We start from the raw sequence: 23,727 nt of genomic DNA, 5'->3' as shown, positions 1-23,727 counted from the left end.
GATGATATATTTTGGGGTTGTGTTACTACATTCATATGGGTGTCTTGTGCATACTGGAAATTATATTGTTTGGGGAAACAATTATGAGACTGAAAATGTCTCTCGCTCTTTGATCATCTCTTGTTGAACTGCAAATAAGTACACAGAACATATTGAAAACGGCCCTATATATAAAAGCATCATCAGTGCAAATGACCGTTAGAATCTGGAGACAGCTGGACAATGTGGACAACTGCAAAGATGCTACCGCTGCAGAATTTTAGGTTAAATTTTATAACCGTCTGCACATACAATATAAATCTTCAGGGGGCGGGTGGCTGCGGGGGAAAAAAAAATCCAAAACAAGTCCAATTTCTCCATCACACGAGCAAACGTGTCCCTGCCCTCGGAACACGAGGCGGCTGCTGAGCACGGCACACGGGGCTGGGGGGCAGCGTGCGGCCCCCCGAAGTTTGACCGATCCATCTGCTCGGGCACGGCTGGAGCGCATGGCGGGCCCTCGCCTCCCTCCCGCCGAACCGGCCCGCGCGGGGCAGCGCCGCCGGCGGCACCCTGGGCCCCGCAGCACCGGGGACAGTCCCGCTGCCCACCCCCGGCGCGCACTCGGGCGGGAGCCCCTGGGAGCGGGGGGACACGCGGGGGCCGCGCCCCCCATCCCGCCGCTCTGCCGGGAGAGCAGGGAGGGGAGCGGGAGCCCGAGCAAGTCCAGCGTGGAGTCCAGTCCGCGTTTTGCGGGTGCGCGGGAGCGATCGGGGCGGAGGGGGCGATGGCTGCCGGCGCTGGCTCGCTCGCTCGCTCATGCCATGCTGGGCCAGCGCGGCTCCGGCAGACGTGTGTTTACCCATATCCGGGTTAGGGAGGAAAGGAGGAGAAAAAAAAGTTTCATTTAAACCTGAACAAAAAAACTTTCAACGTGAAATCACACAGCGGGAACGGGCACGGACCGTAAGGCGTTCTTACCATTTCTAACCTCAACCACGGACTCGGGGAGGGAAATCGCTGTAACTCGGTGCGTGCGGAGCGGTCCGCAGGGGATACTCTGGGCTCAGTCAAGTCCCTGCCCCGGCCGCTTCTCCTTCTGCCCCTCTCCTCTCCTTTCCCCCATCCTCTGCTCGCCCCCCATTTTTCAGGGTGGGAGTCGATTTTTTTTTTTTTTTTGTTTAGTTTTTCAACTTTGGGGTTTTTCAATTTTTTTTTTTGTAGTTACTATTATCAGCACTAATTTCTCCGGACTCGCAATGTTGCGATGATCATGGCCGCGCAAGTCGCAGCGGCTCCGGCGAGTGCGAACAACAGCAAGGGCAAAGCCGCGAGCCTGCCGGGCGGCCTGGGCCCAGAGCGAGGCCCGGGGGGGGCCGGGGCTCCCGGGCCGGGCCCCGCACTGGGGGTCGGCGAGGGGAGTCCGGCCGGCGGCAACAGCGTGAATAATTTAGATCACCATCTCCACCACCACCACCGCAGCGAGCCGCCGAACATGGCCAATAACGCGGCTCCCGCCGCTGCCGCCGGTAACAACAACAACAACGCCAGCGGCGGCGGCGGCGGCTCCTCCTCGGAGCCGGCTCTGAAGGAAGGTGGAAGCTCCTCGGAGTTATCTTCATCTTCTTCGTCTTCTTCCTCCTCCTCCTCCTCCTCCTCCAACCCGGGCTCGGCTATGGAGACGGGGCTGCTCCCCAACCACAAGCTGAAGAGCGTCGGAGGCGATCACCCCGCCGCGCCGCCCCACCACCACCATGCCCACCACCCGCATCACCATGCCCACCACCACCATGCCCACCACCCGCACCACCACCATCATGCACTACAGCAGCAGCTAAATCAATTCCCGCCGCCGCCGCCGCAGCAGCCGCCGCCTCAGCACCATCCCGTGCAGAATAACAACAGCAGCCTCGGCGGCGGCGGCGGCGGCAGCGGCAGCAACAACAACGGCGGTGGCGGTGGCGGCGCTGCTCAGCCCAGTGCAGACATGGAGCAGCAGCAACATGGAGGAAAAGACAGTGTTTTGGGCGCTCAGGCCGAGCCCCCCCAGCAGCCGCAGCAAATGCTGAATAAAGGCGCCGACGAGGAGGAGATGCCCGGCAAGATGGGCGAGCCCATCGGCGGCCGCTACGACCACCCCGGCTTGGGACCCCTGGGCGGACAGCAGCAGCCCCAGCAGCCGCCCCCGAGCGCTGGGAGCGGCGGCGGCGGCCTCGGCGGCGGCGGCGGGAGCGGGGGAGGCGGCGGCGGCCCCTCCGCGGTGGGTGTCTCGGAGTTCAATAGCTATTATGGCAACCCTGCCCCTGCCCCTGCCAGCAGCGCTACGGCGAGCCGCGCCGGGCCTTGCTTTGATCAACATGGCGGACAACAAAGCCCCGGGATGGGGATAATGCACCCCACGGCGGCCCCCAACAGCATGGACCCCCTGCAGAACTCCCACGAAGGGTACCCCAACAGCCAGTACAACCACTACCCGGGCTACGGCCGCGGCCCCAGCGGCGGCGGCGCGGGCGGCGGCGGCGGGCAGGCGGCGGCGGCTACGGGGGCTCCGCGGCGGGCTACGGGGTGCTGAGCTCCCCGAGGCAGCCCGGCGGCGGCATGATGATGGGCCCCGGCGGCGGAGCCGGCCTCGGCAAGGCTGGTGCCGGCGCGGCGGCGGCGGCCGGCGGCTTTGCGCGGTTCTCCGGGCAGAACCAGCACCCGTCCGGGGCCACCCCTACCTTGAACCAGCTGCTCACGTCCCCCAGCCCCATGATGCGGAGCTACGGCAGCAGCTACCCCGACTACAGCAGCCCCAGCGCCCCGCCGCAGCCCCAGCCCCAGGCAGCGGCGGCCGCCCCGGGAAGCCAGCAGGCAGCGGCGGGCATGGGCATGGGCAAGGACATGGGCGCCCAGTACGGAGCGGCGAACCCGGCCTGGGCAGCGGCTCAACAAAGGAACCACCCGGCGATGAGCCCCGGGAACACCGGGCAGGCCATCAGCAGGACCCAGGTAACTCCCCGCGCTCGCTTAATGACGGCTCGTGCCTCCGTGTCGCTCGTGTCGGGCTCTTAGTTTCTTTGTAATTCCCTTTTTTCCCCCCCCCCCCCCTTTTTTCTCTGGGCCAGTTTTGCCCCTCGCTGCCTCCGTAGCGAGGGTGAGCCGTGCACAATGCACGGCTCCGTTGGGGCTGGAGGCACCGGAGTGTGGCTTTCGCTGCCGAAATTAGGTTGTTCTCAGACCCAATTAATATTTTCCCCCACCACTTTGGAACAGCGTTGGAGAGACGCAGGGCCCGGAGGACAAACAGCCCGGGACGGACGGGGGCGGGGGGTTGGATTTTGTAACCGGAGTGCCGGACCCGGGGGGCTCCCGGGGGATAACGTCCATTATCTTTCACGGGGCCTTTTTTTTTTCTCTTCTCTCTTTAACCCGTTGCTTTTTTTCAATTTTTTTTTTTTTTTTAAATCTCCGAGCAGAACCGAGTTGCGCCGTTGCGCGCTCTCAGCAAATTAGTTTGTCACTGATTGGAGTTACCGCAGTGAGATCCACGTAACGCGGCCGCGCTCCTTTCCCTGTGGGAAGAGCGCGCGCGCGCGTGTGTGCGCGCGTGTGCGCCCGGTCCGCGCGGGTCGTCCCGGCCCGGTGACCTGCGGGGGACTCGCCCGCCGGCAGGAGCGTGCGCGGGCGCGTAATTGCCTTTCACTTCTCCACAAACACACGCGGAAATTAAAAAAAAAAAAAAAAAAAAAAAAAAAAAAAAAAAAGAAAGAAAAAAAAGAAAGAAGGAGAAAGAAAAAAAAAAAGAGGGAAAAGTCCTTGGCTTCAGCGAAGGGGCGCGGGCACCGGGGCAGGCCTCCGCCCCCGCTCCCTCCCGCACTCCTCTGCCCCAGCCCCGGTAACTCCGGCGATCGATCGATGGATGGATCCGATCGATAGGCAGGCGCGATGATCGCGGGGCGGCGGGTGCGGCGCAGCGCCTTTCCGGGGCGGCGCGGCGCGGCAGGAATGCCGGCTGCCGGGCGCGACCCTTGGAGGAGCGTCCGGGTCTCCTCCGCCCGCCAGGTTGGGAATTTGAATTGTGGAGGTAAACTGGCTGCAACCGTCTCCCGACAGCTGCCTCCGAGTTGACATCTAATCTGCCATCTGATTGGCTCCGCGCGCGCCATTGGGCACCTCGCGCCGCTGATGTAAATAGAGGCGCTGGAGCGGCGCAGGCACAGCAGCCCCCGCCGCCAGCGCCGCCGGCACCGGGGGGCACCGGGGCAGCGCCGCCAGCGCCGCCCGGGCACCCGCCCCCCGCCTGCCCGCGCCGCCGGCTCCTCCTGGGCACCCACCGACTCGTTTATCTGCTCGTCTATATTTGCTTGCTTATTTTTAGTTTTTTTTAATTCCGCGCTAATTGGGGGCGGTAGGGAAAGTGCCTCTTAATAACAGTGCTTTTGGACGGGGGTTCGGGTTTTCGGGTCGCGCTCGCGCCTTCTTATAAAAAAAGAAAAAAAAAAATCCCTGACAAACCTAAACAGAAAGTAATGTTGCAGGTTACGGATGTTATGCAAGGGATCGGATTTTTATTAAAAAAAAAAGAAACCAAATACTAGTTTCGTTGCGTTTCTGTTAGCTCGATGCCTAACCTGTGCATGCCTCTTAAAAAGACCGTGTTTGCATGTGAGCTGCTGTAGGTGAGAAAATGCCGTGTATTGTACAAAGAAGGGAAGAAGGAACCGCTCTGCCAGAGGTTGTGTTTGTTTCAGCTCTGCAACAAATCCAGATATTCGGGAGAAAACGTGCTTTTGGGTTTGAATTGTGGTTAGAATACTTCAAGAAGCATCGGGAGTTGTTGATCTCATTATTTTTCTACACAAATGTGGGATTAGGCTTGAATTCTCAGTAGGAAAGTGAATTGTGTTAAATGGAGTAGTGCATTAGAATTTTATAGGTTTCTTCTCCCTTCAACAAGATCTTTCTATTAAGAACTGTTAAATCTTTTAACAGCTTTTTACAGCAAGGTCTGACAGGAACAAATGCAGGTGTATGCTTTTGGGGTCCTCCAACGGCTGGATCTCTCCATAAAGTAATGAATAGAATCTGGAAAAATCACTGCTTAATATTGCAAATGGTGTATTAATCCTGGAAAAAAAAATAGTAACCTTAGATGGGCTGTGTGTGTGTGTTTGTCTACTTCCAAGAGACCATTCGTGTCATGTTTTTAGTTTTTATTCCGTTTTCCTTTCTTTTTCTTCCAAGGAAATAAGATTTGTGTGTGTGTGTTTTACTTTTTTTAAAATTTGCAATGATAAAAGGATCACTGAAAGCCATAATGTAGTGAGACCTCGTATGCATAACCTTTCATAATTACTCTAAAAATATTTGCATCATCTCCTTTTAAACGGGTAGTTCAGAATTTGTGGCTTTACAAGCTAGGAAAACCGTTGTCACACGTTGTACATGCTAGTTCAGGGTGCTCTTTCTTTGTGGAAGAGATTGTTTAAAGTATTTTATTTTTATTGGAGGAGTGAGAGTGAATTCATTTATGTCCTCAGTATGACCCTTAGAAATACTTCCTTATATTTATGGGTTTACATCCTCTCTTACAGATTTATTTTTTCTTTTTTGTTTTTTTTTCTTTTTTTTTTTCACCATAAGGATTGCCACGCAGCTTAGAAAGAATAGTCTGGCAAGAGCACAATTTCTTTGATTATTTTAAAAATTATTTTTCCTCAAAATAATTGTCATAAAGGCAAGACATCATTGTTTTGTATATTATGATTTTTCCATTTGACCAGTGAGAGATTGGAATAAAATTTTTTTTTAGGTTTTAAATTAATATTTTTTGATGCATAAAATGGGTTGTGTCAAAAAGTAGTTACCATTAGCTTGCAGAACACAATTGGTTTTGTACACTGTTATTTATTTTTAATTTCCACATGTCAATCTTGCTGTAAGTAGAGAAATTGATTGCTCTTTGAAAAAGAAAACCAGAATATTTAGTCCAGCATCTGAACAGAAGGCTTCTCTTCATTTTTTAAATAATCATCTGTGTGTGTGCTCTCGATATGTGTATACACTCATTAGAATATGCTCACTTGTCATGTGTCTTTGTAAAGCAGATGTTGATTGGCCCCTAAGCCTATAAGGAACTATTGTCCTGTGAACAGAGAAAAAGGACCGACAGTAGGTTACAACATCTGAGATGCTTGTTCAGGAAATTCTTGCCTCGGCATTGGTAATTTTTGTAATGTGAAGAACTGTGGCATCCTACTATGAACTAAGTTCTGTATTTGTCCAGCCTATTAAATTATTTAAGAAAATTTTGCTTCCATTTAATTTAATCACCTTACCCAACTGAGAGATGTGATGGAGGCTTGCAATAGAGGCTTCCTGCTTCCGAAGAAACGCACATTTTTGAAGCAGATGGATGTTGCTCACACAGATACATTGATTTCATGGTGGGGGACTTGTATGATGCTAGTACAGTCCCTTGTCATTCAGGTCTTTTGGTTATTGATTAATCCTTGACAGTGTACAGATATTAGAGTCATAAAGCTCCTTTTAATTCTTCACTTCTGATTTGCACTGCCGTAGTTTAACATATTAGCTGGCCTTTCAGTGCACTTTATACACATCTTTCTCCTTTGTGCACATGTGTATGATTTACATACACCTACACAGAACCTGGGTCTTTTCAGGAGTACCTGTATAAGATACAGAGGAAGTGTCAGAAAAAAATATATTGAACTGCTCTGAGTTTGTGTATGTATTGTTTGTTTTGTTGCAGAGAAACTCTGAATATGCCTGATTCTGCAGCTCTTTTTATGCCAAATAGATTGCCCGTATTGACAATTCTGGCTAAGCCAAGGCTGCAGAATCATGTCCTGTGCCTGAAGGCCATTAAACAGCTGTTAGTGTGGTGAATAGATTCTTGATGTCTCAATGGGAGAATAAAATATATTTTTCCCTGTGCAGTTTCAAATAAACAGTTTAGTATTCACATAGCTTCTATTTAGAAGTAGCAAATAGCAATATTCACAGTTAGTAGCATCTATATATATATTACGACCATATATTTGACACTTTGTGGTTTGGTGTTCAGTTATTGGTTTCTGTAGTAGCGCTTATGCCTACACATGGAACAGCAGAACCCTGTGTACGAGATACAATGAAGAAGGAGAGATGCAAACCTGCCCACTCTGTTACTGCTTCCATAATGTAAGGATTCTTCTACCGAGCAGTCGATTACTGTCATTTTGGCATTCCGGTCTGAATCTCGGGGCACAAAAACTAAGGCATTTAATCCATTGCTAAATTTTCTAGTTACTTATGTAAAATAATGTTATTGAAATTACTAAGCATGGTCTGTTAGGTGATGCTTGTTCATTCTGAAATAGTGTCTTAGTTAAAACTAGATTAAATTCATGCAATGAAAACAAGTTTAATTAGCTACTGATAGATCTTTGTTACTTTTATTCCTCAAGTGTTTTGTTATTGTTATAGGTATTTTGACATTGTAATTGTTAATGTGAGAATGGCACTAGTTTATTTATTCTTTGGTCCCTAAGATTGTACCTGTGCCTTATACCAGTTACATCTTTTAGTACTTCTTCAAAATGTGCCGTTTATCAGGAGGCTTTGAAGATTCTCTGTGGATATGTAAAGCAGTGTTGCCACATTCGCTGTGCATGCATGCTCAAGGCTGCAGAATTTCAGTAGCATGTGTTTGTGGTAGGCCAACTTGCTAGAATATATTTTAGAATTGTGATTATTAAGGTACTTGGGAAAAAAACTTTTTTCTTTCAATTTTGGGGCTATTTACATAGTGTTAAATATATGTTTTGGTACGATTGAATGAGGACTTTAATTAAACTTAAATTAAAAGTATACCTTAGTGGTTTTCAAATTTGTTTTGAAAACTAGTAAGAGAAAAGTGCTGCTTAGCGGTGTTGTTTTTGTATTGCTTGGTGCTTATAGAAGCAAATAAATGTAAGGCACAAAAATCTTGTGGAGCCAATCATACTAGATTAAAATTTATTTTAAGGATGTCTTACCTGTTAATAAATTTTAAATTATTTTTTAGTAAACCTGAAGGGTTGCTGTACGTTTCATGTATGTTTTGCCATTCAGATCATAGTATTACAGTTTTACTTTTTCTGTTCCCCAGTGGTACCTGTTCTTGCTCAGTTTCACACACAAATGCTGATGTGCTGGCACAGTGCTGCAGTGTTTGTGTTGCAGGTAGGCCAGACAATTTCCACTGTTGTACTTCCAATTCTGAGAGTGTGGCATCCAGTGATCCACCAGGAACACATCAGCTCCAAAAAAGCTGAACACATCCATGGTAGTGTTCCACTGCAGTCAAGGAATATTCAGGGATGAATGTATCTTAAAAAAAACTTATGTGAATCTGTAAGCAGTGGGGACAGTGGCTAATTTATACAGAATTGATTTTAAGTACCTTTATATTCTCAGTAACAATATTCCAAGTACATTTGATCTTTATACTATTTTTCTAGAGTGCCTTGGACTGGAGAAAAAAAATTGTTCTTCCTATTGTACAGGGTGGGGAAACTGAGGCACATTACATCCGCTTTGCTTCAGACAGGCATACCTGAGGACAGGTGTTTTGGAAATAGCCAGGGTCTTGGTGCCATAAAATGTAGCTTTTGAATAAATAGAGTTTTATTGTGTATACATTCTGTTGTGGGAGAACGTAGCTTTACTGGAACCTATTCCACGAGTAAGAAGACAAATAACTGAGTGAAACAAGGGATTTGTCTGCTCGATCAGTACAGTCACCTTAAACTAAAGGCACTGTAATTCAAAATTTCAGTATTCCTTGCACTGTTTTATCATTGCATACCCAATCTCATCTATATAAAGATGCTAGATTTCTCATAGAAATTAAACTCTGAGGAATTTGAATTGAAAAAGTGCCCAGGAGCTTAACAAGTGTCGTGGAACTTGTCTTTTGATGAGTATTTTGCATAGAGCACTAGTGTGTGCTGGGGCGGGGTGAGTACGGGGGTGCATGCACGGACTTCCTTACCGCCAAGTCCGGTTCTTTTATCTGGCAAATACATTGTCTTCAGTCTTGAAGTGAGCAGATTTGATGCAGAAATCACAGTTGTTGTGTCTTACTTAAAGATTGCTTTTCACATAGGAATTGTTCTTACTGCAAATATGAAGAACCTTTTATCAAACTTTGTATTCGCAATGTAGGATGTTTATGTTACCTGAAGGTGCCTGCAGCTGTTTTGGAAATTGGGAAACCTAAGATCATTGTCCTGAAGCTTGTATTAAAATATTTTATCTATGTTTATTAAAACCAATGTGAAATCTGTGTAAAAGTTTTTGGCAGGCTTGATTTGAAAGGGTATTGATACAATGTGCATTTATATTCCATGTATAGTGGAAATGTTAGTTTCCTTGTAAATTTAACAAGTTTCTGAAGCAGCTGAATTTCTGAATGTGTAGTGGCCAATTTGTGGATGTAAAACAGAGTTTGATGGTTCTGCAGCATGTATAAGGAATTGCTTTCAGTACAGATCTATCAGTATGCGATCTACATTCATACTACTTTTTGCATTTGAGTCATTGTAAGTTAGTAACTACATCAGAAGGACTAAGCATGTGTAGAAGTATGTAATCTGTTTATTAGATTTTCTCCAATTTTAAGAGCTGTTAATTAATCTTTTGCACCTAAACATGCACAAAGGCCAAATGATGTTCTGCCTTTAAGAATTCACTGCTGTGCTCTTTGTCCTACATTGTAGGCTTCTCAGATTTGAAAAGATACTGAATTCAGGTTTGTGATGTAGTAATTGTTTATGAAGACATCCATCTGAGTGATAGGCCCTCTGACACTTCCATCTGTAAAGCTGTGCCACTGATCTCCCCTGCCACCCACATCTGCCTCTTTCTGACCATTGGGAAAGAATATTCTTTTAATTTTTTTTACCTTTTTTATAAATTAAGGGAGTAGATATACATGGAATTTTAGTTTGTTGCTACAAAAAGAATGAATATGAAAATGGGAAATTTATGTATAAATTCCCCTTTTTTAAGGGATAATGTTAGTTATGTTACTATTAGAGTCTTGCAAGCTTCTACTTCAATTATTTATACTCATGGCATTTTAGGGGGTGGTTTGGGGTTTTTGGTCTCTTGGTTTTTGTTTTGTTTGGTATCTGTTTGATATTTGTTTTAGGTATCTGCTTACTAAAAAAATAAATCTTATGTAGCAGGGCTTTCTCTTGGATGTGATTCTGCCAAGTTACTGAATCAATTTACTTGCCCTTTAAAGACCACGTGGCTAGGTTCACTGTGAAGTTCTGTTGTTGCAGCTACATAGTTAGATTCAGGGAATTAATTGCATCCTTGACTAATAGCTGTTGTGGCAAACCTTTTTGCATTTAGTTTACCATTGGGTTGGTAGCATAGCTTCACGGCCAAAATAACAGCCTTTATAAGAAGCTTCTCTTGAAGGGTTTGCGGATATGGCTATTGAGGTATTTTGCTGAGTTTTTCATAAGGTAGATAGTTCCACAACAGGTTTTGGTCACCTTTTAAAAGGGCAGAGAGGTGTGTTGTGTGGCAAAGAGAGGGCTGGCCTGGTTCTAGCAGTCCCTGGTACAGCTGTCTTTCACAGAAGGACCTCAAGTTGGAGCGTGGTTGTTCTTTCTTTGTTCGAGTAAAGAAAGGAAATCGGTTCAGAAAATCCCAAAAGGAGGGATCCTGTTTTAAAACATAATTGTAGTCATGTGTGCTGTTCCCAGTGTGGACATGGCTTAATTCACAGATTGATTGAAGTGGAATAGTGCCTTCTTTACACAAGCAGTGAATTCAGCCATGGTAAGTAAATTATGTGACTTCAGGAAAACGATATTAGTAGAGGATTGATGCAGGAATTCTTGATATCTCTCAGCTATCTGCAGGAGCTAAAGGTAGCTGGTTTCACTGACTGATACCTCAGTTTCCCCATGTTAAAATGAGGATAATATTTGCCTTGTTTAATAATTTGAGTTTGATGTGCAGTTTTAATTGCCAAGTAAGGCAGAATAAATAGGCAGCCTAAATATTTGTTACATGGGAGAGTATCCAGTCTGCACTGTGCCTTCCTCTGTTTGGATGGGATCAGAGACTTGGTGTTCCCAGCATTGATCGTGTTATTTGGTTAGCTTGTCAGACTTACTTGTTTGTAAGCAAGATACTGAAATATCAGCTCTGAAAATTTCTTTTGAAAGCACAAGGACAGGATTTGTAGTTCTTAAATTTTATTCTTTTAAAGTTAAAAATAAAGATAAGGAGGTTTGTTTTGACAGCATCAAAGGAATATGCTGGTTTGTTTGCAGCCTTTGATTTGGATGGAATGTATGGAGTTCTGTATTTTTTTTTTTTTGGTGTAGCAATTTATGTTGTGAATATCTTGGATTTTCTGTTTATATGAAATGTTAGTATTGATGTTTTATTTTCAGGCATGATTTATGGAAAATAATTGCACATTTGTGAATTTTAAAAAAAAATTTGGTGTTTCTTATTTGATTGAAATTCCCAAGCAAAGGAAAGTAATAAGCATGTTCTTCAGAGCTGTTTTAAGTTTATGGCTGGTCATAGTGGCTATTTAAAGAAATATTTCTGGAAAAATAGAGCTGGGTACATTTGAGGCTGTTTTAACTGCGTACGAGCAGTAGCACAATAATTTTACGTGTCAGTTTTACTCATATTTGAAAGTTCTTCCTTCCTGTAGGCAGAAAGGTCGACTTCTGTGAGGGAGGTGCCTCCTGGGTGCCCTGGCCGTGGGACGTGCGGGTGTGTGGGTGCCCCTGGCTGTTCTGCCGAAGCGGTTCCCGATGGAGGCATTTCCCTGGCGGGACGCGGGGACGGCAGAGGCGGGGGGCGGCGGGGTGCCGGGCCCGTGGCAGCGTCTGTGCAAGTTGCACACACGAAGCGAACTAGTTCGCTTGTGTGGCGTCACATGATCAAAATATTTTCCCCTTTGCCGCTGCCAGAAGCTATCTATTGCTTTTCAACAGCCTCGCCGCTCGGGCAGCGAGCCAGGCGCTGCTCCCGGCCGCGGGATGCCCGGGCCCTCAGCGCTGGGACGGGCGAGTGTGGGCGAGGCGGTGGTGGCCAGCGGCGGCCCTCCGCTGCCTTGGGGAGAAGCCTTTCTCTGCCTTCCCGTCTGAGGAGCAGCGCCGTGCGGAGTATTTCTAGCATTTTAAATGACGCTTACTTCACATTTAAAAATTTTGCTAGCAAAGAGATACTGCGTTTGTTTGTCTTGTATGTTATGGTTTACAAAGTATGTATTTTTTCTTTTAAATCCCGAAGCTAACACATATCCCTTGTGATAACCCCCATCCCCCCATTCCAGCCTGGCACAGAGCCGGTTTTCCTACTAACAAACTGTAGGAGCTACTAATTCAGCAACATTTCTGAGATTTCTAACTTTCTGCAGAATGCTCTTTTTGTTGTTGAACATGTGGTATGCAAATACAAATGGAAATAGTGCTATGGAGTATTTTGTTGTGGGTTTTTTTAAGTATTAAAAACACATTTTGCTTTTCTAATAAACCCCATAACCAGACCTTTTAATGTTTTGATATAAATAGCAATTATACTAACTGAGATCCAACCACAACTAAAAAAAACCCATTTAAAATCATTCAGAAGAAAAGTTCCCAATTTAATTGAGCTTTTCCTTTGAAGAGGAGGGACTGATTGGGCAGCAGCATATGAAACAAAGTGTCTCGCATTTTAGAACAGTGTTCTTGAAGTGATCAAGGTGTTGGGAGTAGAAGCCAATATTCAAAGATTTTTTCCAAGAATTAGCTAGGAATCTAAAGGCTACTTCAGTCTAAGCTGTTGAGAGCTTTATGTGTGATTGCTGATGGCAATCAGAACATTTTCTGGATTAACTGAGACCCTTGAAAAGTTTTAGATTTAGGTATATGGACTGCTTGTTTCATATACTGGGACATTTAGGGATTTGGTTGTTCACAGGAAACTGCTAAATGCAGCTGTTTGAACAAGCAGTGGAGAGGGATTCTCTGTCCCAGGAAGACTTTGCTTAGCCACACATTCCTCCTTTTAGTTCTTCAGCTTATTTCAATAATAATAGCAGCAGTAACAATGCACTTTCTCATTAAGAGGAAGGTTGAGGAGGGCCTGAGTGAGCTGTTACTTTGCTGGAATGTAGTTGACAGAATGGTGGATGCAGTCTTCTACTTTTTCTGCAGATCCTAATGTTATTATGTGTCAGCTCTGTTTTGTTATGTGGTTGCTCAACACTCTTCCTCTGTATTTTCCCCTTCAGTGAATGAAAGATTTATTTGTGGGTTATTTTCGTCTGTTTCATTTCTTTTCTTCCCAAAGTCATAGTACTTAGTTTTATCCAAATGTCATAATCTCTTTTTGCTCCTTTGTCTTGTGATACTCCTTTTTCTTTCTTAAGATGTCTTCCTCACTTTCCAAGTCATTGGAGTGATGGAAAAGTCATCCTTACTGTCTTCTGCAATTTTAACAGTTGTGCAAGAGTGATTAGTGTGACTCTATAGTCACTGAGGAAGTAGCTTTTGAGTGGTCTAGGTACCCACCCATCTCTCTGACTAGTATTTGCTCCTCTGTCCTCCAGGCTGACAAAAGTTGTTGGGCAAAGAGTGGCAGCAGGGAAGGTGTCTTCACTATCCAGCTTCTGGTGCCGACTCTCCTAGTGACTAGGGGTCAAGTTGCACTTAAGAAAAAGGAAAAAAAAAGCCACTAAAAAACCCAAATCCCAAGCAAGCCCCCAAATCCTGACAAGACTTGGCAGTATAACAGTAAAAACAGTGCAAGTAGTTATCTATGAGTGATGGTGCTGGTGTTTTTGTTTCAGGTTCCTCTGTTACTGATCTTCTAAGCAATAGAAGACGTAAAGGAAGGAAACAAACAAAGGAGACAAAACCAAGCTGAAATGTAAATGCGTAGTTTTTTTACCTGGCATGGCAGGTGTGATTAAAAATACATATCTCTTTGGCCAAAAGATATTTGAAAAGGTATGCATGAAAATTCAAGTGTGGTGTTGCTGTACATGTGGAAAGTGTGGAAAAGACTAGAACTGAGGAAACAATTGGCATATGATTGTCTATATTAAGTAGTGGTACCTAAGCAGTGTCCTAGGTGTGTTCTATGCAATTTTATAGAACTTGATACTTCATTTCAGAGATTTCGTTTCCTTTTAATTCTCCTCAGAAGATTGGGGGTGTAGAGAGCTGCCAGCAATGGTTGTTTGTTATTCCACAGTGTCATATTTTATTTGAGGGGATGTATCTCACGAAGATGGTGAATGAAGCTTGTTTAAAAAGTGAGGTGAGGTTCCATTGTTTTAGAAGAATACCTTAGTAATTCAAGAAAGAACTGAGGCCAGTTTCTTCCTGGGTAATAGTTTCCAAATTATGTTGCCTTGCCTCTAGTAACACCTGGATTTTTATTTGCAACAATATTGTTGCCTGAAAAAAACCCCAACAGTGTCTGATTTACCCTCTGTGTATTTTTTCTCTACTCCTGCTTTTTAACATTCAGTTTAAATTCTTCATTTGCTTGTGGCTGATGTCTTCCTCGATGAGATGGAGGAAGAAAGTAGGTGCTTTTTCTTAAAGGCTGCAGCTAGTCATGGCATCATAATGGAAGGTTCAAATATTTATGATTTCTGATGACGTTTTTACTTTCTTGAAATTCTTGATCTCGCATATGGTTGTCTGTCTTACTTGAGCAAATTGTCTCAGCTAGTGTGCTAGTGTGTCAGAAGTAGAAAGAAATGTAGTTTTCCTCTCCAGTAGTGGGTTTATATATATCTATATATCTATATATCTATATATATATATATATATCCAAAGAGACAATGAGCATGATGGGTTTTTTTTTTTCCCATTCTTTTCCCCCAAATGTTTGATACCGAGCATTCAGTAACATGTTTTGTTTGTCATTTTTAGATTAATACTTGGGAAAAAACAGCAAATATATTTTTAAATTGAGTTCAGTCTGTGTACATTGATCAGAAGGGTCCACGTGGGTATTCCTCAGAAAGACAGCTTTTTGTCCTTCTTAGCTTTTGAGGATCACAGGCTGAAACAGAGAAGGTTTGTAACACATAAATGCACAGGAAAATATGTGTTGATCCAAATGGACATCTGCTTTTTGTGTAGTTACCAAGCCAGAATTTCTCTTGGGGAAACTGAAGAAAACTTAAAAATCTAAATTGTTTATTTCTGCATTTTTCAGTAACCTTTTGTTACATTCCTTGAGTACTCTTTCATCCAGTTTTGTGTTGCTAAAAGGTCTTGCACCACTTTGTGAGTCTGGTGGTTGTCTGAAGCTGATCTACGACTTCACTTCTATTAGGACCAGTCCCCACCTTTTTATCAGCTCCCTGCTGCTTCCCTTGTGTCATAAGGTGAGTCGCATCAGCTCGAAGATTTGTCTGAAAACTAATCCTGCCAAACAAGACCTGTGAATGTTTAGATTTCAGCCAGATCATTGGGCAGATCTGACTTGCAGCATAAACTTTGCAGCATAGAGGTAAAGAGAGAATGGCCAGTTCGACTGAGGGTGGGCATCAGGCCGTGACAGTCCCTTTGGTGGTGGTATAGGTGATGGTTCTGTCACTCCTCCTACTTTGCCTCTTGAGTGTAAAATTAGTCTATAAATAATGATAGGCAATTTCTTAACATTTCTCTGGAGCAGGAAGCCATTGTTATCCTTCTCTTAAAAGGAAAGAAGCTGAGGCAGAGAGTAATTTTTTTTCCTCCAAGGGTGATAATTATACAGAATGCATTGATTGCAGTGGCCAAATAAGCTGTGAGTGTCTTTGAAAAATAAGATATCAAAGGTGGAACTCATCTAACCATATGTGCTGTAAGCATTTGTACCTGATCTTTTTGTGTATCTTTGGTGCAGAAAAATAGTCAGATCTTCACGTGAATCATCTCCTCCTGAAGTAGATGTGTAATTCTGGTCTAATGAATCATGCTCCTAAAGTTTTGTGTTTTTTCCCTTGCTCTAAAGAAAGTCTAAGCTGATAAACTCAGGTGTCAATGTCAAAGGGCAGGTGAAATTAATTCCTTACATTATTTGCCGTGTTTTCATACAGGCAAATGACTCCAGACTTGTGTTGGAGTTCTGGACTAACTTGGCTTTCTCTTCTTGTCTTGCTAACCTGTTGGAACTAATGGTTTTCATACACATTTCTGCTTAAGCTCAATACATTTCTGTTTTGTTGTCGTTTGTATAATGCCTATTCAGAGATTTTTTTTGCTGCGGCCTTTCTTTCAGTATGTAAAATTTTTTGCATATAAGAACTGTCAGTATCGTTTATTTTTGCCCAGCATATTTTCAGACATACTGGCATACTGGCAAATTTGAAAATACCAAGATGAATTTCCAGATCAGTTGATCTTCGTGCTTAGGTATGCAGTTTCCTCTGTACACAGATGCAAACTTTTGATTTGGAAATAGGGCAGCAGTTTTGTTGTGTAGATGCTGCTTCAGAGTCCACTGAAAACTCTTTACCCATTGCTGGCACTTCAGCTTGCAGAGAAGTGGGCACCTCTGGAAGGAGCTTCCCTGCTGTGGTGATCTTCCTCACCCAGCACTGGTGCTCCCTGTGGCTCCGCGTTCCCCCCAGTGACTGCTCCAGGGGGTCTCTCTGTGGAGCATCGTGCAGAGTAGCAAACCCAGTGAGCACTTTGGAGGGCTGAGGGGCTGTGCTGGGCATGGGGAGTTAGGAAGGGGCAGCCCTGACAGGAGATCTCTGCCACCGAGAGGGACAGTGGTTGTGAAAGCAAACCAGGTTTGTTCTGAACGCTACGGCTGTATTTCAATGTGTGCTGAGGGATTAAATTGTTTAGGACAAAAGGAAACACAAGGATGCCTATCCTGCATAGAGCTCTTCTTGGCAGTATCATGTTTTCAAAATGGTTAAAGAGGAAAAACCACAATTTGCTAAAGAGATTTACCTGCACATCCTGAAAATGTGTACCATAATCCTTAATTATCTCTAGGCTCACTTAGCCTTTCTTAGTAAAGTATTTAAAATGCCCAAACTGAATTATTATTGTGATTAATAATTTCACTGGTATCTTTGTAGCAGGATGCCAGTGCTTTCCACTTTTTGGAGGCAGTCATAACCATATTTTTGTTTGCATCCTTTTTAAGGGCTCTTTCTCACAAAGGGTGTCAGTTTCTTTGGCTTAGGCTTAGGTTTTGGAGTAGGTATCCTCTGAAAAGTTGCTTGTTTTCAAAAAAATGTGAGGAGTCTTTTGTAGTGTTAAAGTTTGTATCTCTTTTTAGGTTCTCTCTTAAAATTTGAGGTACTAGTGGCTCAGATGTACTATTTTCCTCCCAGTGTGTATAGCGGGAGGAGGAGGAAGAAGCATGGCTTCCTCAAGGTTGACTGAAATGTTTTAACTTCTATAGCAAATGAGGTGAGAATGAAATTGTCAGAAGGATAGAGACTAAATTATTGAAGCACTTGACTGTTTAAAGTGGCTGGGGATGTACTATAAAAGGTGCGAGTCTAACAGTCAAATGTGTAAACAGCACCTTATTCCTTTCTTGTACCTGATTTCTCACCACTTGCTTTATATGAGAGCCTAAATCAGTGTGGGAGATATCACAGACATTCTCAAAGTGTTAGTTTACAATGCCTCCACCAGAAGAACAATCTATTACCATATAGAATAGCAGAGAGAAAAGCATTTTCAAGGAAGATTAATTGAAGTAATTCATCACTTTAAAATGAAGAAGGTGCATCAAACAAAAATAAAAGCTAAGTATTTTATGCGCCTCTATTGGAATTTGATAATAATTTGTTTTGCTAGAAAATATATGTGGACTGGGCATCTAGTTCTTGTCTATACAGTACAACTATGTGCTATAATTATATGCTATAATTATACCAATATAACTCCCTATGGAGACACTCTTATACCAGAATAAGAGTTTTTATGGTTTATCTTACTCTGCTTCCAAGCCACGTAAGCTTAAGAGGGAGAGGGTACTCTTACGCTGACATAGTTATATTGGTATAATTATGCATTTTTTTACTTCAGTGTAGACAAGTCCCTTGTGCCTTTTCAGCTTTGAACTTTAGTTAAGAATTTCTTGGTTGTGATAAGTGTCTAAGCATTTTTATAGTATATTTTTATAATGGGACTTGGGTATTTAAACCAATTACTTAGGCCAATTAACAGCTTCCTGGGTTGTGGATAACAATAGGATATAAAGAGGGATCAGAATTTGTGTTCCTAGCTGCTTGGATATATCTGCATTTTCGCCCCCCCGTGATTTTACCAGTATTTGGTGTACAGCACAACAGGTGGAATAGTGTGTGGCTGTCTAATGAGTTCTGTGTTGGACACTTTTTGTCTGCTGTTTCTCATTATTCCTTGAGTTTTGTTGTGCTGTGGCTCTAATTGCATGTATTTCCATGGATCACAGAAAGAAGCTTCCTTGATGAAGTTGAAAAAACTGCTTCCAAAAATGTTAATTGTTTGGAGAATTGCTGAAATTTATTGATCTTTACACAAGACAGGATCATAATTGACTTGGTAGGCACAAATTGTGCAAGGAGCAACTCAGATTGGATTCAGAGGAAGGGGAAGGTGCAGGGTTGGTGTGCAGTGTAGTCAGGAGAAGAGTGGTGATGTCTAGAAGGTATGTTTGGTAGGGATGATGTCTCTTGCCTGCTTCAAAGGTGGGTACCTAGAGGGAGGTGTTCACATGGATTGTGCTTTGAAGTTGGCTGTCTTCTCCAGTTCTCTTCTCCCCATATCTCCTTTGCTGCTTAGCACACAGCTCATCTCATCCGTACATTCACATCTCCCCAAAACCAGGAATATGTAAACATTTTTCGCAGTATTTTTGCAGTTTCTGCAAATATCAACATAAATTACTTAGAAACAGTTTTTCTTACATATGAAAAGATTGGTGTGAAAAACACCTCTTTTTATTCCCTTAATTTTTTTTATCAAGGTATCTAGTATGTTTGTAGTGTTGTAATGTCCATGTGGTCTAGTTTTGCTAGAAATTGAGGGTTATGACTTTAAATGAAAAATTACAGAAATGGGAGAAACCTTATAATAAAATAGAGGTGATGTAATAACCTCCAAATCATAGAAGAGCAGGGCTTGAAGTGACATTAAGAGGTCATTTAATCTATCTGTCAGCTCTGACACAGTGTAAGGCAGACCTGACATTCATGGCAGATGTTTATCTGTCCTGTAGTAGTAACAGACTGAGTAAAAAAGAATTATTTATACTTACTCCTTCCGCTTCTCTCCCCAAAGCTTTGTGCAAGCTGAACTTTACATAGAATTGGTGTGAGAAGATATATGAATTCCTTCAGGTTTATTTCAAGTTTCTGACTTACTTCTGCTGTTTGGAAACTCTGTTTTCTGTCAAAATAGTCTAATGATGTTTGTGTATTTTTGAATGTAATATCCCATTTTAATTTTATCTGGCTGTCAGCTGTTCAGGTGTATTTCTTCCTGAAATGATTATTTTTCTGTGTTGGCTTTGTAACCAGTGTCTCCTCTTCTTTGGCATTGAGCAGTTTGGTTTAAAAATGTGTAGCATTTCATTTTCATACTTGACAGTATTTCTGGTGTGTAATCAGTTTCAGTTTTCCTTTTTTATTTAATTTGCTTTTGCATGAAAGAGCTGAGCAGAAAAAAGAAAAACAACTGTGGGTAGGAGCGTAGAAGTGAGAAGAGGAAGACTGTGTTCAAGAAATGATAGTACTCAGCAGAAGAGCTGGGTTTAGCTGAAATGTCAGGTTAGATATGAAGTGAACAGTGTGGCCTTAAGTAAAGATTTATATTCTTTGAAGAATAAAGGGAACATATGTTTCAGAATTTTACGTGTGGTATCTGCAGCTCTTTAATCTAAATTGAAGGTTGCAAATGAATGTCAGATGAATAGCATCTTTCTAAAGGGAACAATACCTGAAATTGGAATTGCAGATACCTTGTTGCTAAAATGAGTCTTTGGGTTTGTTTGCTTCATTTTATCTTTTGGTTATGTCAGCTGAGAAACATCTGTCTTTGCTGCTAAATGACCTTTTCTGACTAGGCCAAGTGATTTTGACTGAGTGCACTGTCTTGAGCCCTCAACAGCTGCAGGAAGGTGCTGATGTAAGTTGCCGCCTTGGAGAAGGTTTAGATGTAAATATACTCAAATAGCTGTTGCCCCCAGAAATAGCTTATTCAGACTTACAGAAAAGATTCCCTGTAGCTGTACTGCTTCAGTGTTTATGAAGGTAGTGATTCCCTTCTCTTTCCTTCCAATCTAATCTCATTGTTAATTTTACTTCTGTTCTAGATTTAGTAATTTTAGGAAGTTGGGAATACTGTTTTGGGTTGTGCCCAAAGGGGGCTCATTAATCCTGAAGATCCTCTCTAACAAATAAAGAAGTTTCTTTGAAGTGTGTTTAGATAGCTGTGTTGGTGTTTTTGCATGATGGCTGACGTGGGCTCTCTTAAGGACTGGGAAATAAAAGGTGGGCATAGAAGTGGAAAGAAGCCAAGAGTTTTCAGGCAGAGAGAATTTGAAAATATAATGGTTTGTGCTATGGGAGAGGGAAGGCAGTTCTATGAATATGGCATTATCAGTTTTCCTGTTAAATATTTTTTTGGATGAGAAATACTGAAGAAGTTGATCATCTTCCCTGCTTACTTATATTTCTCAGGCCAGATATGTCTCACATGCTGAGTTTTAATTTAATTTTAAATGGTGTGATATTAAAAGAAAATTATGGTCATCTATTGAGAACACATCTTTGTATAGAAACTGAAAGTTCTGGATAGTAGTTATACTAAAACTGTGCATTTAATTCTGAGCATCCTACGTGATTTGTTGCAGAGGTGTTCATACCCATGGTTAATCCTATTTTATTTCTGCATTTATCTAGATGTGTGTTAAATGCATGTGTTTGAGATGAGATGCTCTGGGGTGTTTTGTAGTCTGCCAGGATTTCTGGAAGCATTTGTCCCATTTTTTGTGATTGCAAGAAGAGTAATGAATACTTGGTGACTTCTGCCAGCTTTGAGAAATAGGTGAAGGCTGTAGGATAGACCAGAATTTGACCTGGTTGAAACCCAGGTCTGACTTTTTTATGACTCTGAATGAGCCACAGTGAGCTTTATATTAACATTGAGATACATTTTTTGGAGGTAATTTCTTTAGAGTTCTTTGGAAGTCATTCCCAAATTTCTGCAAAATTTTAAGTTTGTTTAAAACATGTAGGAATTAGACTTGACAGTATTTTAAAATCAACATAGCTTTTAAATTATGCTAACAGAAACTTATTTTGCTTTCAAAATGTTTGTATAAATACATGTATGTTGATCAATTTTTTTTAAATTGTAGAAATTAAAATTCAAGGATTAACAGATTCCTTAATACTTTCGAGTTTTTGACTTGCTGTGTTTGTTTCAGTACAGCTGCTACATGCTAAGTGCACTAGTAGTTTTAGAATTACTTGAAGGGTGTTGCCACCACTACCTTCAAAGTGAAATTTACAATTTGTCAGGTTTTTGTCCTTTTAATTCTAAAATCTAGATGAAATGTAATCCCAGGAGTGTCATTTTGCTGTTGCAATGTAGTCTTTTTCAGATGATACATGATTTAGTTGAAAACAAATTAGCAGTTATGAATGCCTAAAGAAAGCAATTTAATAAACAAGATTTTTGTAAGACCTAATCAGAATTGTAAAATGATACTTGGGAATCAGTTACATTATACAATAGAGCAGGTGTGAATTGTAGGCATGTGTGTGGATTCATGGTTTCTAGTCACATTGTTGTCTCAAGTGGTACAAGGGTTTCAACCTTCAGTTTACTGTTTCTTCTAATTTATAACTTAACTATTTAATGTTTTCAGTCCATAATGAAAATCCCCACTCATACCTATAATTTGTTCGGGTGATTTTTAATTTTTATTTTAGCTTCTTAAACCTGTCCCCCCCCTCCCCATTTTCTGGTGCTTTAAATCACCTGTTGCTGGTGACTTTTTGTTTGTTTTGCTCCTGCCCAGGAAGTTAGTTCCATGCTGCTGACAGTGTCTGTGTTGATGAGAAAGGTCACTGTAAATGAAAAATAATCACAGGCAGGTACTCACCACGATTCTATTGCTCCAGCACCACAATATGGGTGTGTAGCTCCAGATTGATTATCTGTTTGTAGCGGACTCTTGGGCTGAGCTGACGCTGCTGGTGTGTCTCTGACTGGGACACTTTATTTTTGTGGTGTTCAACCAACGTGATACAGAGATCATTGTGGAGTGATGGTAACAAAAAGATGAATTGGTTTGTTTCCAGGTAACTTAACATTTTGCAGTATTTGCAACCAAGTTTTTTCAGCCTCTACAGGAAGCAGTTTTAATATAGAAAATATGTTACAAGAGAAGTTTCTTGGCAGTTGAAGAAGTGACAGGGCTTCTGTTATAGAGCTAAGTTTGCATTCCAATTACCCTGATGCTAAATATATGCTTTTAGGAATTCTGCATATATTGGCTCTAGCTAGGGGCTTTCCCCTGTTTTCTTATTTTAATTAAGACCATTTTTTACCTATTAAAAAAAAAGAAAAAGTTAGGCTTGAAAAGAGAAGATGCTCAATTAATCAGTAAGCTACCTGCTGTGAAGCTAAAACCCAACCAATACAGAAAATCAGTGCTTTACACTGCTTTTTAGTGTCCCAGTCTGCTATCCCGTGTTGTAAGTTGGGTGACTGATTCTCTCCTTTTTCTGAACTCTTGCTGGTGTGGCAGAAGGCTATAGCTTAAAACTCTGGCAAATATTTCTCAGTGTGAACAGAACTTTCTCAACCTGCCTTAGTTGAAATTTCATGTTATGGCTATGGAAAGGGAAAACAGCTAATGCTTATGTTTGCCTAGTGGAGTTTTCCATTCTTTTACTCTTTTATGGATCTTTATTTCAGTAATCTATCAATTTTGTCAATGATACTTGTTTTGGTGTCCCCCTATCCATGTCTCACCTCCTCCCCAATTTTATTATCATCATTAACTAAGACACCTGTAAAAAGTGAAGAAAATTGCATAAAGCCACTCAAGTGGCAGGGCCCTTTGCAGAGAAGAATGGAAGATAATATTTGACAGTAGTTAGGGATGAGAGTAAGAACTGGAGAGTAGGAAGGGAAAAGAGGCTGTGTTGTCTAGAGTATTTGCTAGGTTCTAGTGCTACCTGGGCTCTGATTTATTCTGGAATTGCTCTGGTGAGGTCAATTACAAATACCAGCAGTAAGTATAATTCAGTTTTTGAAGAGTTGTCATTTGCTTTTTTTTTGGTAATGGTGTAATCTCAGAACATGGCCTAGAAATTTTACATTTGCTTCATGCCTGAACACTTGATGAAATCTAGTGTATAAGGCTGAATTTGAGCAGTTCAGGGGCTTTTTTTTGAGCTTATCTTAGAAATAGGTGCTTTTTTCAAAGGCATTAATACTGTTCCACATGATATAGCAGCAGAAATTTAAGATCGTATTTTCTCTCTTTTTTTTTAAAGGTGCTTCTAGGGACCTTTTTTCTATGGAATGTAAGTTTCTGAAAGTTTAGAGTACCTTGTTGTAGCCTATTGATTCAATTCCTCCTTCTCAAAATCTTCTAGAGTTTTGGGGTTTTTTTCTCCCTTAGCCCACCCTTCCCAACTCCTAGTCCTGTTTCTTGTTGCCCAATAAGTTGCCCAGTCTCCCCAAAGTCCTCGTGTGTCTTTCCTTGTTAAAA

At 42.5% G+C, this 23,727-nt stretch overlaps 1 protein-coding gene across 1 annotated transcript in view; it reads left to right on the top strand.

Moving 5' to 3' along the window:
- Positions 1-610: 610 nt before the first annotated feature.
- Positions 611-23,727, top strand: part of ARID1B (AT-rich interaction domain 1B) — a 323,938-nt gene continuing 300,821 nt past the window's right edge. Inside the window, 2 exon segments of the mRNA XM_039706785.1 lie at positions 611-2,501; positions 2,504-2,970. Coding sequence (XP_039562719.1) covers positions 1,247-2,501; positions 2,504-2,970 — 1,722 coding nt within the window. The 5' untranslated portion in view covers positions 611-1,246.

Source organism: Passer montanus, unplaced genomic scaffold (genome assembly GCF_014805655.1).
Source record: "Passer montanus isolate IOZ18808 unplaced genomic scaffold, ASM1480565v1 scaffold2, whole genome shotgun sequence".
Classification (NCBI taxonomy): domain Eukaryota; kingdom Metazoa; phylum Chordata; class Aves; order Passeriformes; family Passeridae; genus Passer; species Passer montanus.
This window is presented reverse-complemented; position numbering and strand designations above follow the sequence as displayed.